The sequence below is a fragment of the Orbicella faveolata genome, unplaced genomic scaffold, assembly GCF_042242905.1.
Source record: "Orbicella faveolata isolate gen_17 unplaced genomic scaffold, um_ofav_v1 contig_2, whole genome shotgun sequence".
Taxonomy (NCBI): domain Eukaryota; kingdom Metazoa; phylum Cnidaria; class Anthozoa; order Scleractinia; family Merulinidae; genus Orbicella; species Orbicella faveolata.
In genome coordinates, this window is record NW_028301547.1 from 10,207,117 (window position 1) to 10,218,427 (window position 11,311).

Here is an 11,311-nt window from a genome sequence, read left to right on the forward strand (position 1 = left end):
TTGTTTCAAAAGATATCAGCCGTAAAGACCAAAAATCGTCTTTTCCAGCAACGCTATACATATACGTTTGCACTGAAGGACACAGGCACGTCAGACACTTAAACGCGGGCTAGAACCATTTGCTCGTCTCCAGCCAGATTACTAAATCTCGAGGATTCTTGGATAGGCTTCGGAAGTTCTTTGTGAGTCGGAGACCCATTTTCTCTTGCCCAGCCAGATTATAACCTGAAGTTCTCGGTAATTCTTCGGTAGTTTTCGGAAGATCTCCGGAAGCCGGAGAGAAGCTAAACTGTTAAAAGCGTTCCAGGTAAGATTTTCCAGGATGCCCTAATATGCCTTGCAATAATATCCAGCACATTGGCGAATTCAAAAGTTCATAGAAAAAGAGGTAGTGAAATGAGGATCCCTTTCTTCCTTAAAGGGGGGGGGGGTGGGTGGGGGACTCTCATATAAAATGGACCGGGGTGCCCGTCGGAAACTTTGAAAAGAACCCCTAGGGTTGAAATGTTTTTCACCCCTAAGAGGTACCAATTCTAAGACAACACATTATCTCCTGTCATTTTTTTTCGGCTCAATATCCTAAGAGGTTCTGCAAAAACTTCCGCTCGGACCCATTCAGGCTGAACACCCTGAGAGGTACCAAACCCGCGTTTTAAACCCCTGAAACGTACGACTAGCACCCCCGGCTTTGCATTTATAATTGCTCAAAAATGATCAAAAATCAAAAAAGGGTTAACTTTTACAGTAAATAACACGCATTCTTTTAAAGGAAAGTGCAAGCATTTAGTGCAAACATGAATTTTTATTTCAGGCTATGTATTTGTTTAAATTTGTTTCCCTTTTTTTCAATGTTTGGTCCTTCCCAATAAACAGTTGCAACAATTGTTTGTTGAGCTTCTTAAAAACTGGACGAAAGGTTTGAAATTCTATAAATCCATTTTCCCCTCGGAATGTTACTCCACTCTGTCCAATTATTATTGCTAACACGAAACAAGATTAAAGGTCATGACCAAAAGAACAATAGTCTTGATATTTGAACAAATTATTCCAACTGGTACTATAAAAAATACATAGATTTATCATCGAGGAGAATTTGTACGTTGACAAATGGTTGGGGATCAAAGAAGTTCCAGACTTTATGTTTTTCAGCCACACCGTTGAACTGTTGTGCTCAGCCGCTTTCTGCCATTATGTTTATGACTGAGTCTTGTACAATGCATAATACATAAATTCTTGCGTTTAAATTCTTTTATTATCCTCACTAGTTTTCAATTGTATTTTAATCTAACTTTGCACAATATTGTAACATTTGGTCTATTATTGCTACAATACAATCAAATGCACACCTGAAACCGACAGGACTACAGTATATAAGTGAATGCGACATGAACCTCGACCATTTTGTTGTAAACTAACTACTGTTTCGGTGAATTGTCTCAAAGCTGCCTCAAATGACTCAATTGAAACTTAACTGAAAAAAAGAAGAAACGAACAAAAGAAATACACAGTTAGGGCGTTGCATTTCGGCCAAGTATTCCATAACAGTTCTGCCTATATAACTGTTTTAGTGGAATTTGAGACAAGAATAAGGTGAGATTGTAGGCTCCTTACCAAATCTTTTTAAAATATTTAGAGAGGAAACCACATCAGCCTTAGCTGGCTTTCACGCGGTTTCTCTATACAGGTTGAATTGGCTTCGGATTTTCAAGTGAACAATGCGTTTTAAGTACGCGTTGACCCATTGTAAAAGGCGAGGAAAAAAAGGCGGGAAAAATCCGCGACGAAGATGGTCGAGGAACCCCCGGAAGGGACCAAACTCTCGCTATTTGAGCGTGGCGCGGATCCATTTTCAGCCCTAAAAGGCACCAATTTTAAATAAAACGGTACTCATTTTGGATTTAAATACCCTAAGCCCCGCTAAAACACGGAGTCTAACCCCTAAAAGGCGCCCCCTCATCTTTATGTGCGAGACCCCACAGGGGGAAAAGTAACGAGTTAGCTTACCTATGAGTTTATTGCGGAATTTAGTTGAGTAGATAGCTGGTCTTCTTTGACTACAGTGATGGCGATGGTCGGGTGTTGGTCCAACTCTGGGCACTGCTTGAGATAATGCTATAGAATATTAAAACAATTCAGTGGTCACGAACTTAAGTGACTGACAGCTAAATTCTCTTAACTTTCTCATCAAACTTTCAAGTCAACTCAGATAAGACTCCATTTGAAAACGTCAATGTGTTCGTACAAAAAGGGTGGTCGTCGAGGCTCGGGGAGGTCGCTATACAATGACCAATTTACGATCAGCACAAACTTTGCATTGTACAGCCAAAAGCCAGGAAACACGACAACATGCTGATGTACTGGGACAGCAAACGTATATCAAAACTTAATCATTCGGTGATTGCGTGGTACTTGTTAGTTTGAAAAAAAATGGGGAATTAAAAAAAATGTTCAAATGTTGTTGTTTATAGTGGTCAATGCGCTTAGCTACACCTAGCTAGTTCACAGGCGTGCCACTTTAACTGAAGAGGTAAATACATCATAACAGGCCTAAAAATCCCAACTGGTGGGAAAAGAACCAGTTGGCTATTTACAAGCATGACCGAGGAGGTGAACTGGGGTCTACCGAGAAACAACTCAGCTAAGTGGTCAGAGCGGGACTTGAACCTGCTACCTACGGATTTCAAGTCCGGCACCCTAACCACTCGGCCACGCTACCTCGATAAGTTGTACAGTACTCTTATAAAGTGCCAAGATCCCTACAGAAATAACTCAGGATGCATAAACTCACGTGTCCATAGATCAGACCGCTTTTTTTGTCGCCACTCCAGTCATCACCAATCCTGATAAACAAATGATCCTCTGCATCCCTCCTCCCAAACCGCACGTCAACAATATTCACTAGCAATGAAATATGATTTGTCATCAAAAATTGGATCATTGGATAATACAATTCAAGAGTTTTCATTGGCTTAGCCATCATGGTATATGAGCCATTACACCATGCTCTACAAATATGGTAAGCGTACGCGTTAATTTTTGGGTGTTTTCATTTTTATTTTAGTTTAGTTTAGTTTTCTTTATTTTGGGGGCGTTTTTAATGAAACAATTATTCTCACGTAATTTAAACGTAATTTAGCACCTCAACAGAAAATGGCAAAATTGAATGATTGCAGACCTTCTGAAGATTTCATTTTACTGCTACAAACATCAGCTCCTTCTGCCACTGGTATGAATTCCAATTCCAACGGAGGATCCGATTTTCTGAAGGTATGAACAGATATTTAAACAATTTAAATACAACTTAGGAGGGTGGAAATTGCATCCAGTGAGCAAAATTTAAATTTTTGCGGGATCGGTGTCCAAAAACAAGGGTTTCTATAACGGTAATAGGTGTCTAATAGGTGTCTATCTGTCTATGAATGGTTGAAAATCTTTCCCTCAGGTTTTAAGGTAGCAGGCATTATTCTTTCAGGCAATTACCATAAGCACATGACACTTACTGTACAATTACATTTGCATCAAAAAGTAATCGTGAAGGGAAAAATAACGTAACATGTGAAGCACTTACACGCTAACTTTGAACATCATCTTCTTTTGTCCCAGAAATACAAAAGACTACAAGAAAATATCAGTTTATTTATTAGTTTATGTACTGACTGGTCTGTCCTCAGCCTTAAATCCCACTCTGGACAACAGTTTTAAGAAGGAAAAGAGCGAGAGAGCGAGAGTAACGAAGCGTGCGAGAACGATCGAGAAGCGCGAAAGCTACCGTGCGAGGAGCGCGAAGGCGAGTGTCAGGCTTTCGCGCCAGGTTCAATCACCCGTAGTTTTATTTTGCTCGCACCCTGAACGATGTTAGACAAAACAGCAGATCTGTGAAGTAAGACTATAGAAGAACACTTGTTTACTTATTTACTGAGAAAACACTTCTTAAATGATCTACTTGTGAGCCAAGTAAGGTTCGTCTTTGGCTTTGTATAGGAAACAAAACGAAGCAAACCAATTCGATGACTTATATGACATACGTCGTCGGTACGTGTGCAAAACCAGTTACCTCTTGTCTTGAGGGTTTACGCTTCTTGGCAACATTCGGGAACGCATCGTACATAGAATCATGTTTTGTTTTTTCGCCTTCATCTAAACAAAACAAAAACATTGTTTTAGGCTTTCGCTTTGAATAGGAAGTTAAAATTCAACATGCCAGATTTAAAGGGCACTGATGTGGTTGTTTTAAGTCTGGTGTTAAATTCTTTGTTTATTATTTTCTTCTGACGTTCCGTTTCTAATTTGCTAATGTCGAAATTAGTTTCTTATTATGGTTCCCCTGTATGTGTGTGGCTCCATTGCGAGCTCCCAATTGGCTCTTCAAAGTTTCTTTTGGGATTTCGTTCCTTATTTATTCGTTAATACATATTTTATATTCATTTAGCTATTTATTTGCTATCTCTTCTTTAAACATGTATGAAGGAATATATATATAAAAAAACCATATAAATATATCAAAAGGAATAAATGACTGTTTTTATATGGAAAAGAATAAATGATTGAATAAAAGGTTCCTTGCCGAAAATCTTTTCGCCGTGAGCTGTCGAACTTCTCCTAAATGACCATTCACATTTTATCGGTCATTTCGTTCTCAAAAAACACAGTTTGAAATCTCTCTTCCGCGGGAAAACGTGCGAAACGTAAATAAATATATTTCCAGAGTTAATGTCATCAAATAAGCATGCGTAGCTGAAGAGCGGAACAATTCTTTCTTGGTCCGTCGCTGAAACGAAGCACTAACGTGCGACTTGGCTCCAGCAGGTTAATGCTATCAAAGTCAAACGTAAGAGCGCTTTAAAACTAGGCACTAAATAACCCAGCAATCTGGTGTAATTCAGTGTAAATTTAACGTTTGGTTTGATCGTCGAAAATTCAGTAACTTGACTTACCGACAACTCTCACGGCAATGCCTGTCTCTTTTCGATCCACCTTCATTGAAAAAACCAAAGTTAAGACAAGTTTGTTAAAGGTAAATCTTTCTTTAAAAACATAGACAATACTTTTAAAATGATTTTCCTCGCTCTGTTACATAGAAAATTTGCAAATCTGCTGTGTTTTGAGATGATAAAATCTGCGAGGAAGGTCGTTTTGTTCCAGGAAATCATGCGACTGAGTTCTGCGCGCTCGAGACTTGTAAAAGCCCAATATGGGCAATGAAATGACGAGAAAAATAAGAAGTTATTACCTTCATTTGTGAGACATAATTATTGACTTTGCATCTTAAGCCTTTCTCTGATGGGTCTTTATCAGTGAGCATACCAAACCACTGGAAGAAAATAAGATAGACAGTAATGAGGGTAAGATTGCCGCGGAAAGACTAGTGATAATACTTGAAAAATTCACTGAGCTAGAGATTTCTATGAGGCCGAAGAATTAATCAACCATTACCTCATAGAAATCGGTAGAAAACACAGTGGAACCTCGACATAACGAAAGGACAAGGTACTGGGAAAATATGCTCGCTATAACGAGATTTCGTTGTATCGAGGTTCTTTTTCATTCCTGGGGCGAGGAATATCGTTCGTTGTTCCGGGGACCTCGTTGTAAAGAGGTTCGTTAAATCGAGGTTCCACTGTAACTTAATTGTTCGACTGGAATTCTAAAAAAAATATTCATTCAAATGATGACAACGCGGATTTTCATTTTGTAAACAGGACAGTGTCGAGCGTTTCCTTCGTTGATTTAGACGAATAAACGATGGAATTCACGGCCGTTGCAATAACAATGGCGTCATACATGTTCAAAACGTAAGTGGAATCACGAACAAAGTGAGAGGTTTCGATGTACAACACGAAAAATATACGGAGTACATTAGGACGCACCCAAATAATATAGGTCGACTTCCTTTTTAAGCAACATGGGGAATTTGTTGGGGAATTAGAAAGAAAATCGACTTGAAATTGGACGAGAGGTTGACTGCGGAAAACATCCCTTAATCAAACGAGCTTGGAGCCTACGAGTACAACAGTGATTACTTAAAGGTCGTAACCGATAATTCGCAACCCTCCAGCTTCCGTTTATTGGAAAGGTCGGGACACACGATTTTCTTACAGTTTCAAAGATACGTTGCCCTTGCGTTACAGGTTCTGTCATGTTTACAGTCTGATACACTCTCAGAGACCACAGTTTTCAGCCAATTGGCGCATGAAAACTCACCCACGGCTACTGCATTATTTCAAATCTACGCGAACAACACGAAACGTAGAACTGGGTCAACGGGACACACCCAGGGCAGAGCGCTAACGTTATAAAAAATGCTTGGACTAATTTTATAAGATGTTAATACCTGGAAAATCTTCGTTCCTCTGTCAAGTATAAAAGCATCAATTGAGACCAATGCTCCTCTCTTCAGTGCGGTTTCTCGCACGCAAATTTTCTGACACAAAATAAACAAAACATTCTTGTACTATACGAAGCTTATATAAAGGTAAGGGAAAGCTGGTACTTTTCTCTATAGCACCCCTGTCCTTTTCACATGGGGGTCCCCTCGTCCGGACCCGGGGATTTCATGGAGCTCGGATGTGCTTATTTCACTTACCCCGCCAGCTGTTGGTCTTGACACACGGAGAAGTCTATCCTTGTAGGTAGAGGACAAGTCACAATCGACCATCTCGTCTGATCTATCAAAAAATTTGTTTGATTTACCTTTATGACAAGACCACAAGTGCACAACATTTATTTAGAGCTCCTTCTGCTAATTAACAACCGTCACTGTCTTTTGTTTTGTACTTTATTCTTTTTTACAATAATACAATGACTTTATTTATATAGCGAGTATTTCTCTTTATTTGTACTAGGTTGTACAAGGGTTACAAGCGAAACGTTACTATAATGCTAGTTTTACAATTTTACATAAAAAAGGGAAAAAAAAATGGAGGCAAAGAGGCCTATGAAATTGGTCTCTACATACACTATCACAAAAAGACTAAATTAACTGAAGCAGGGTAGAAATTTGGCACTGTTGAGACTGATTTCCGGAAAATTTAACAATTCAATAAAGCAAATAAATATTTTGCTACTGGTGGGGCGGAAACTCAACAACGATATTTTATAAGAGCAATAGATAGTTAAGAACCAGAAGGTGGTGTCAAGACTTACTTTCCTTTTAACACAGTAAAGGCCTCAAAATAATTCATAAAACGCTTCGATTCGTAGTCCTGTACCTCTCGGTGAACAAGGGCTTTGCCGTCCATCTGACACACAAAAAAGTACGAAATAAAAAGCAAGTTGTAACCTGTCTCATTTTATGAATGAGAAACACATCTAAGTATGATTTCAGCTGGGTTTTTATATTTGTTTTTGCAGAAATGGTCTGGTAACAAGCCATATGGAATGGGTACATTCTATCGTTACTGTATGGCGTGACATACAGATTATGTGTTATAAAACATGACAATGAGGATTTTAATGTCGCTGAGCTGGGCTTCTTTTACACATAATGCCTATTAATTTTTAATGAAACTTGTCTCGAAAACTAATTGTTAGATTCTCAGACAGGCCCCGTGTTACCAAGGATACAAGAATGCAACTGGCTCGCGCGGAACCTGTTTGCATTTGCAAAGTGATGATTAAAGTAGTTCCACAAGCTTTGTTACACCACTTTTTAAAATTTTGTTGCAGGAAATAACATTCTGGAACCTTATAAAATGAAATTGCTTCTCCATGACAAAATATATAGAATGGAAATGCTGAAACTCGTCTCGTGTGACGTTAAGGCGACAAGTGAAGAAAACAAAAGAGAATGTAGGTCTGTACAGGACCTTGTGCAAAGTTTGTTTAAAATGCTATTAGAATTTTAGACATATTTAAAGTTTGTATATAGTTGTATAGGCAGAAATAATTATATTTTAGTCCGCATTTTTAAAATATTAATGGAATTTTAGATATGTGTATATACCGTAAGAAGTGATAGGTAACTTTTAACTTAACGTAACTTAATTTATTAGTAATTTTATAGGGAGTGTACCCGATTAGTCGGCCTCCGGACTGACTAGAAGTTTTAGACACTTAAATACAGTTTATTGATTGATCGATTGATTGATTGCTTACCGCATCATCCAAAGCGATGGCATTGTATAAACCTCTTTTGTATAACTTAGAAGAGGCTTGCTTTCCTACCCAGCAGTGAATATCGTAAGCGGTCTGAAACAAAGAAAATATTCCCCGGGTCGATCAAATCTTTATCTTGACCTAAGCTAGAGCATACAGATTAAGCACAAAGTATAAACAAAGAGAATTACAAGCATGGTGTGAAAAGAGGAAAAACTAGGCTAACTACATGAAAACACACAACCAGACACGAGAACTAACTAGTGTAGTATAAAGTATAAAGTGACTGGTTGGCTTGAGATTGTGGTGAGTGATTACAGATTTTAACTGCTACAGAGACTGGTCAAAAAAGTAAAGATTAACCACGATGTCACACTGCACGTAAAAAGCCTTGACACGAAATAAAAGTGCGAGTGGTGTTTCTTCTGTGGCTGTTCCTGCCATCTTTGATTTGGAGGTTGTAGAAACTGCATGGAAAAAGCGTAAGGTGAGGTTTTTTTGCTCCGTGACTCGCTTTCGGGCCAAATCGCGCGATTTCAACTGCTTGCTTTCTTCAAGAAGGAGGTATTTAAAGCCTCTGATGATTTTAAAACAGTCTTGGAAGCTCAAAACGATGTCATTAAAATATCTTAATTTCCTGAGGCTTTCTCTCTGAAGGTGAAAGTAGTCCGCTTTCTTGACTACCTTTCTTTGCTGGAGAAGAACGAAAGAAATCCGCCCACTACAACTCGTAACTATCGCAATTTACGAGTGAAAAGCCGGCAAGAGAAAGAGACCAGAGACTGGACTGAAAAGCAAGCTTAATACGTTAGAGTTAATTTCTGTTCCATCAACATGGCAGCTGTAACTTAACCAAGCATGTACACAAAATTTAAATTAATATTCAGCGTACTCTTTTAATTACTAGTTCTAATTTGCTTCTCTTTTTTTCTTGTTTTGATAGCTTTTAAAACCAGTTTTCGAACTTTGGCTTCAAAGGGTTTTCCCAAATTACTTTCACCCAACCATTTTTCGGTTTGAATTTCCCAATTTCCCAGTTCTCTAGTTCTTTCTTCTGACTATATTTGTTTTGTTTTTGGTTCATCTAGTGTATTGTATTGAGTTCCGTCTTACCGTTGCTGATGTTTTAAGATAGGTACAGTTTAGCACTATATACACTTCCTCGCTGAAAAACTTCCCTTCCTTAGCTAAGCACCACTCTTCGACCTAAAATTAACACAAAAATCACATTAGAAATGAAATTCTTCGAAACTTGTCTTCACTGCACACGCAACAGAAAATCACAAACGCGGGAATCTCGCGCGATCCACGCGTTTCAAGGACGGTTTTTTTGAATATTTATGACTTGGTGGTTTTCGCTTTATTTGCATTTGACCGACATAGTAAACAGATCAAGTTCAAAGGCTATTGCAAGTTGTATCAATTTTCTCGAGACGCTGCTATGACATTTAAGTGCTACCAGGGAATTGTGTATTGCATTTTAAGAAATTAAAGTTTCTCGTTGCAAGTAGATCTCTAGACTGGGAAGAATATCAACTTTTCGGATCAGCTTTTCACAATGTCCCTATGCACCCCGCAGAGGGCAAAATTGTTTATTTTTTCCTGTTCAAAATTCGTTGAAATCTTGCCTTATTTGGAAAAGAAGTAATGTCTACTCTGTGCTATTCAGGTTGTTATAAAACCAAAACATTCTTCAACAAAACTTTGAAATACACGGTTTGATATTAAGTCAAAGTTTTAAAGTAAGAAAGCGTTATAAAAAATACACGATACAATGTGTCGATAATATTCTAAGTTATTTCTAACGGCAAATATTTTTCTGTTCGATATTAAAGTTGTCAAATAATTCCACAACTTGAAATGAGAACTTGGGACGAAACAACTAAATAAAAGCCGAGCAAAAATCCGAAGGATGGTTAAGAAAAATTAAGTTGCAAGCCAAACTGAATGCAAAAACATTTTTTACTATATAAAATACCGCGAAATTATCGCTCAAAAGTGCGAAAGTGTATGTTCCGTAAGTGCTGGGCGATTCTTTAATTAAAGTTTTCAGGGTGAATCATCTTGGAAAAATCCCGCAGGTTTAGTTTAATTTCAGGAGTTACTGCCAGCCGTTAAACAATTAGTTACTCAAGATATTTAGGAGATTACAGGCAGCAAAGTCTTGTGTCAAAACACACCGCAAAAGGCCCAATAACAAAGTCCTTACATCATCTTCTGTGATTCTCCACGCTTGTATTCCTTCACTGTTAAAACGTCCTTTCCAGTCCTAAAAATAAATAAAATGAAAGCCACGTCAATTAGAAGACAAATAATTTATCTGTATCCATTACACAAATTTCAGCTCGGACTTAGTACAGGCAAAGTTAATCAACGTAAAGAGATAAAAACTATTTCGCGTTACCTTGACGGGTTCATCTCCACCCGAGCTGTAAAGCTTCATGTCTGCGTCTTTCCACAAGTTGTACTCCATCGCCAACAATCAAGCGAACTCTACTCTATTTTCTCCGTTTTAGTCAGGGTACAGACAAGTTTTTGCCCCTCTGCAAGTTCCAGTCCATTGAACAGACTCGCTATAAAAGTTTCATTGTCAACACGATTTTCTTCGCCGATCTAACTGGTCCGCGTTTTTAGACAAGCCTTTATTCTAGAGATATCAAACAGTCACTTTTGTTAACGGCTAATGTAATAACGTTTCTGATTCGCTCGTGTGAAACACTCCTTTAGGGTGTTCACAGTAGGTCGCTAGCTTCCTCTGAATTATGTATAGCTCACTCAAAATTACCAGAACTCAGCTTGAATTAGTTTAAAGCAAACAATCCCATCTCAGTTACTAATGAAGAAATATTATTATGAAGAGCGTACGATCCGTTTCGCAATTTTCTCCACCTTGAGCCTCATAAATAATTTCTATTGCATTTGTCTTCACTGTAAATGAAAGTTTACAGTGTAAAAGTGCTGCAGTTGACAGCTGTTGCGTCGGGGGTGAAAGTTAGACTATGTATAGAAAAGATAAAGTGGGGAAAATGAGTTCATAAGTTAAAATCAATGCTAGGATTCGTAACAGAACTTAAGCCAGACCACGAGACAGACTTTTCTTTCTGTGAGCGCAGTGAAACTGTGAACGTCCGTGTCACTATGATATTCATGTAATTGTAATGCTTTATATATCGGGTAGAAATACATGGCATTGCTTTAACTAACAAATGAGCTAACC

General features: G+C 38.2%; 1 protein-coding gene across 2 annotated transcripts; it reads right to left on the reverse strand.

Moving 5' to 3' along the window:
• Positions 1-782: 782 nt before the first annotated feature.
• Positions 783-11,275, reverse strand: LOC110051234 (gelsolin-like protein 1). Of its 2 annotated transcripts, none has more exons than XM_020757254.2 (15): positions 10,499-11,275; positions 10,304-10,363; positions 9,208-9,300; positions 8,095-8,187; positions 7,144-7,238; positions 6,584-6,665; positions 6,332-6,421; positions 5,231-5,311; positions 4,935-4,974; positions 4,055-4,137; positions 3,569-3,615; positions 3,176-3,261; positions 2,789-2,898; positions 2,005-2,112; positions 783-1,466 (listed from the first exon to the last, which is right to left on the reverse strand). In XM_020757254.2, exons 1-14 carry the CDS (start codon positions 10,565-10,567, stop codon positions 2,005-2,007), a joined length of 1,137 nt encoding a protein of 378 aa, XP_020612913.2. In that variant the 5' UTR covers positions 10,568-11,275; the 3' UTR covers positions 783-1,466. The 2 variants fall into 2 exon arrangements, with proteins under 2 accessions (XP_020612913.2, XP_020612921.2); XM_020757262.2 differs by having other exon boundaries at positions 783-1,471.
• Between the last annotated feature and the right edge of the window lie 36 nt (positions 11,276-11,311).

Coding starts and splice junctions, on each gene's coding strand:
- LOC110051234 (XM_020757254.2), bottom strand. CDS start 10,567: ATGGAGTACAACTTGTGGAAAGACGCAGACATGAAGCTTTACAGCTCG. Junction 4,138..4,934: donor CATTGCCGTGAGAGTTGTCG/GTAAGTCAAGTT, acceptor TGTTTTGTTTAG/ATGAAGGCGAAAAAACAAAA. Junction 3,616..4,054: donor GTAAACCCTCAAGACAAGAG/GTAACTGGTTTT, acceptor ATTTTCTTGTAG/TCTTTTGTATTTCTGGGACA.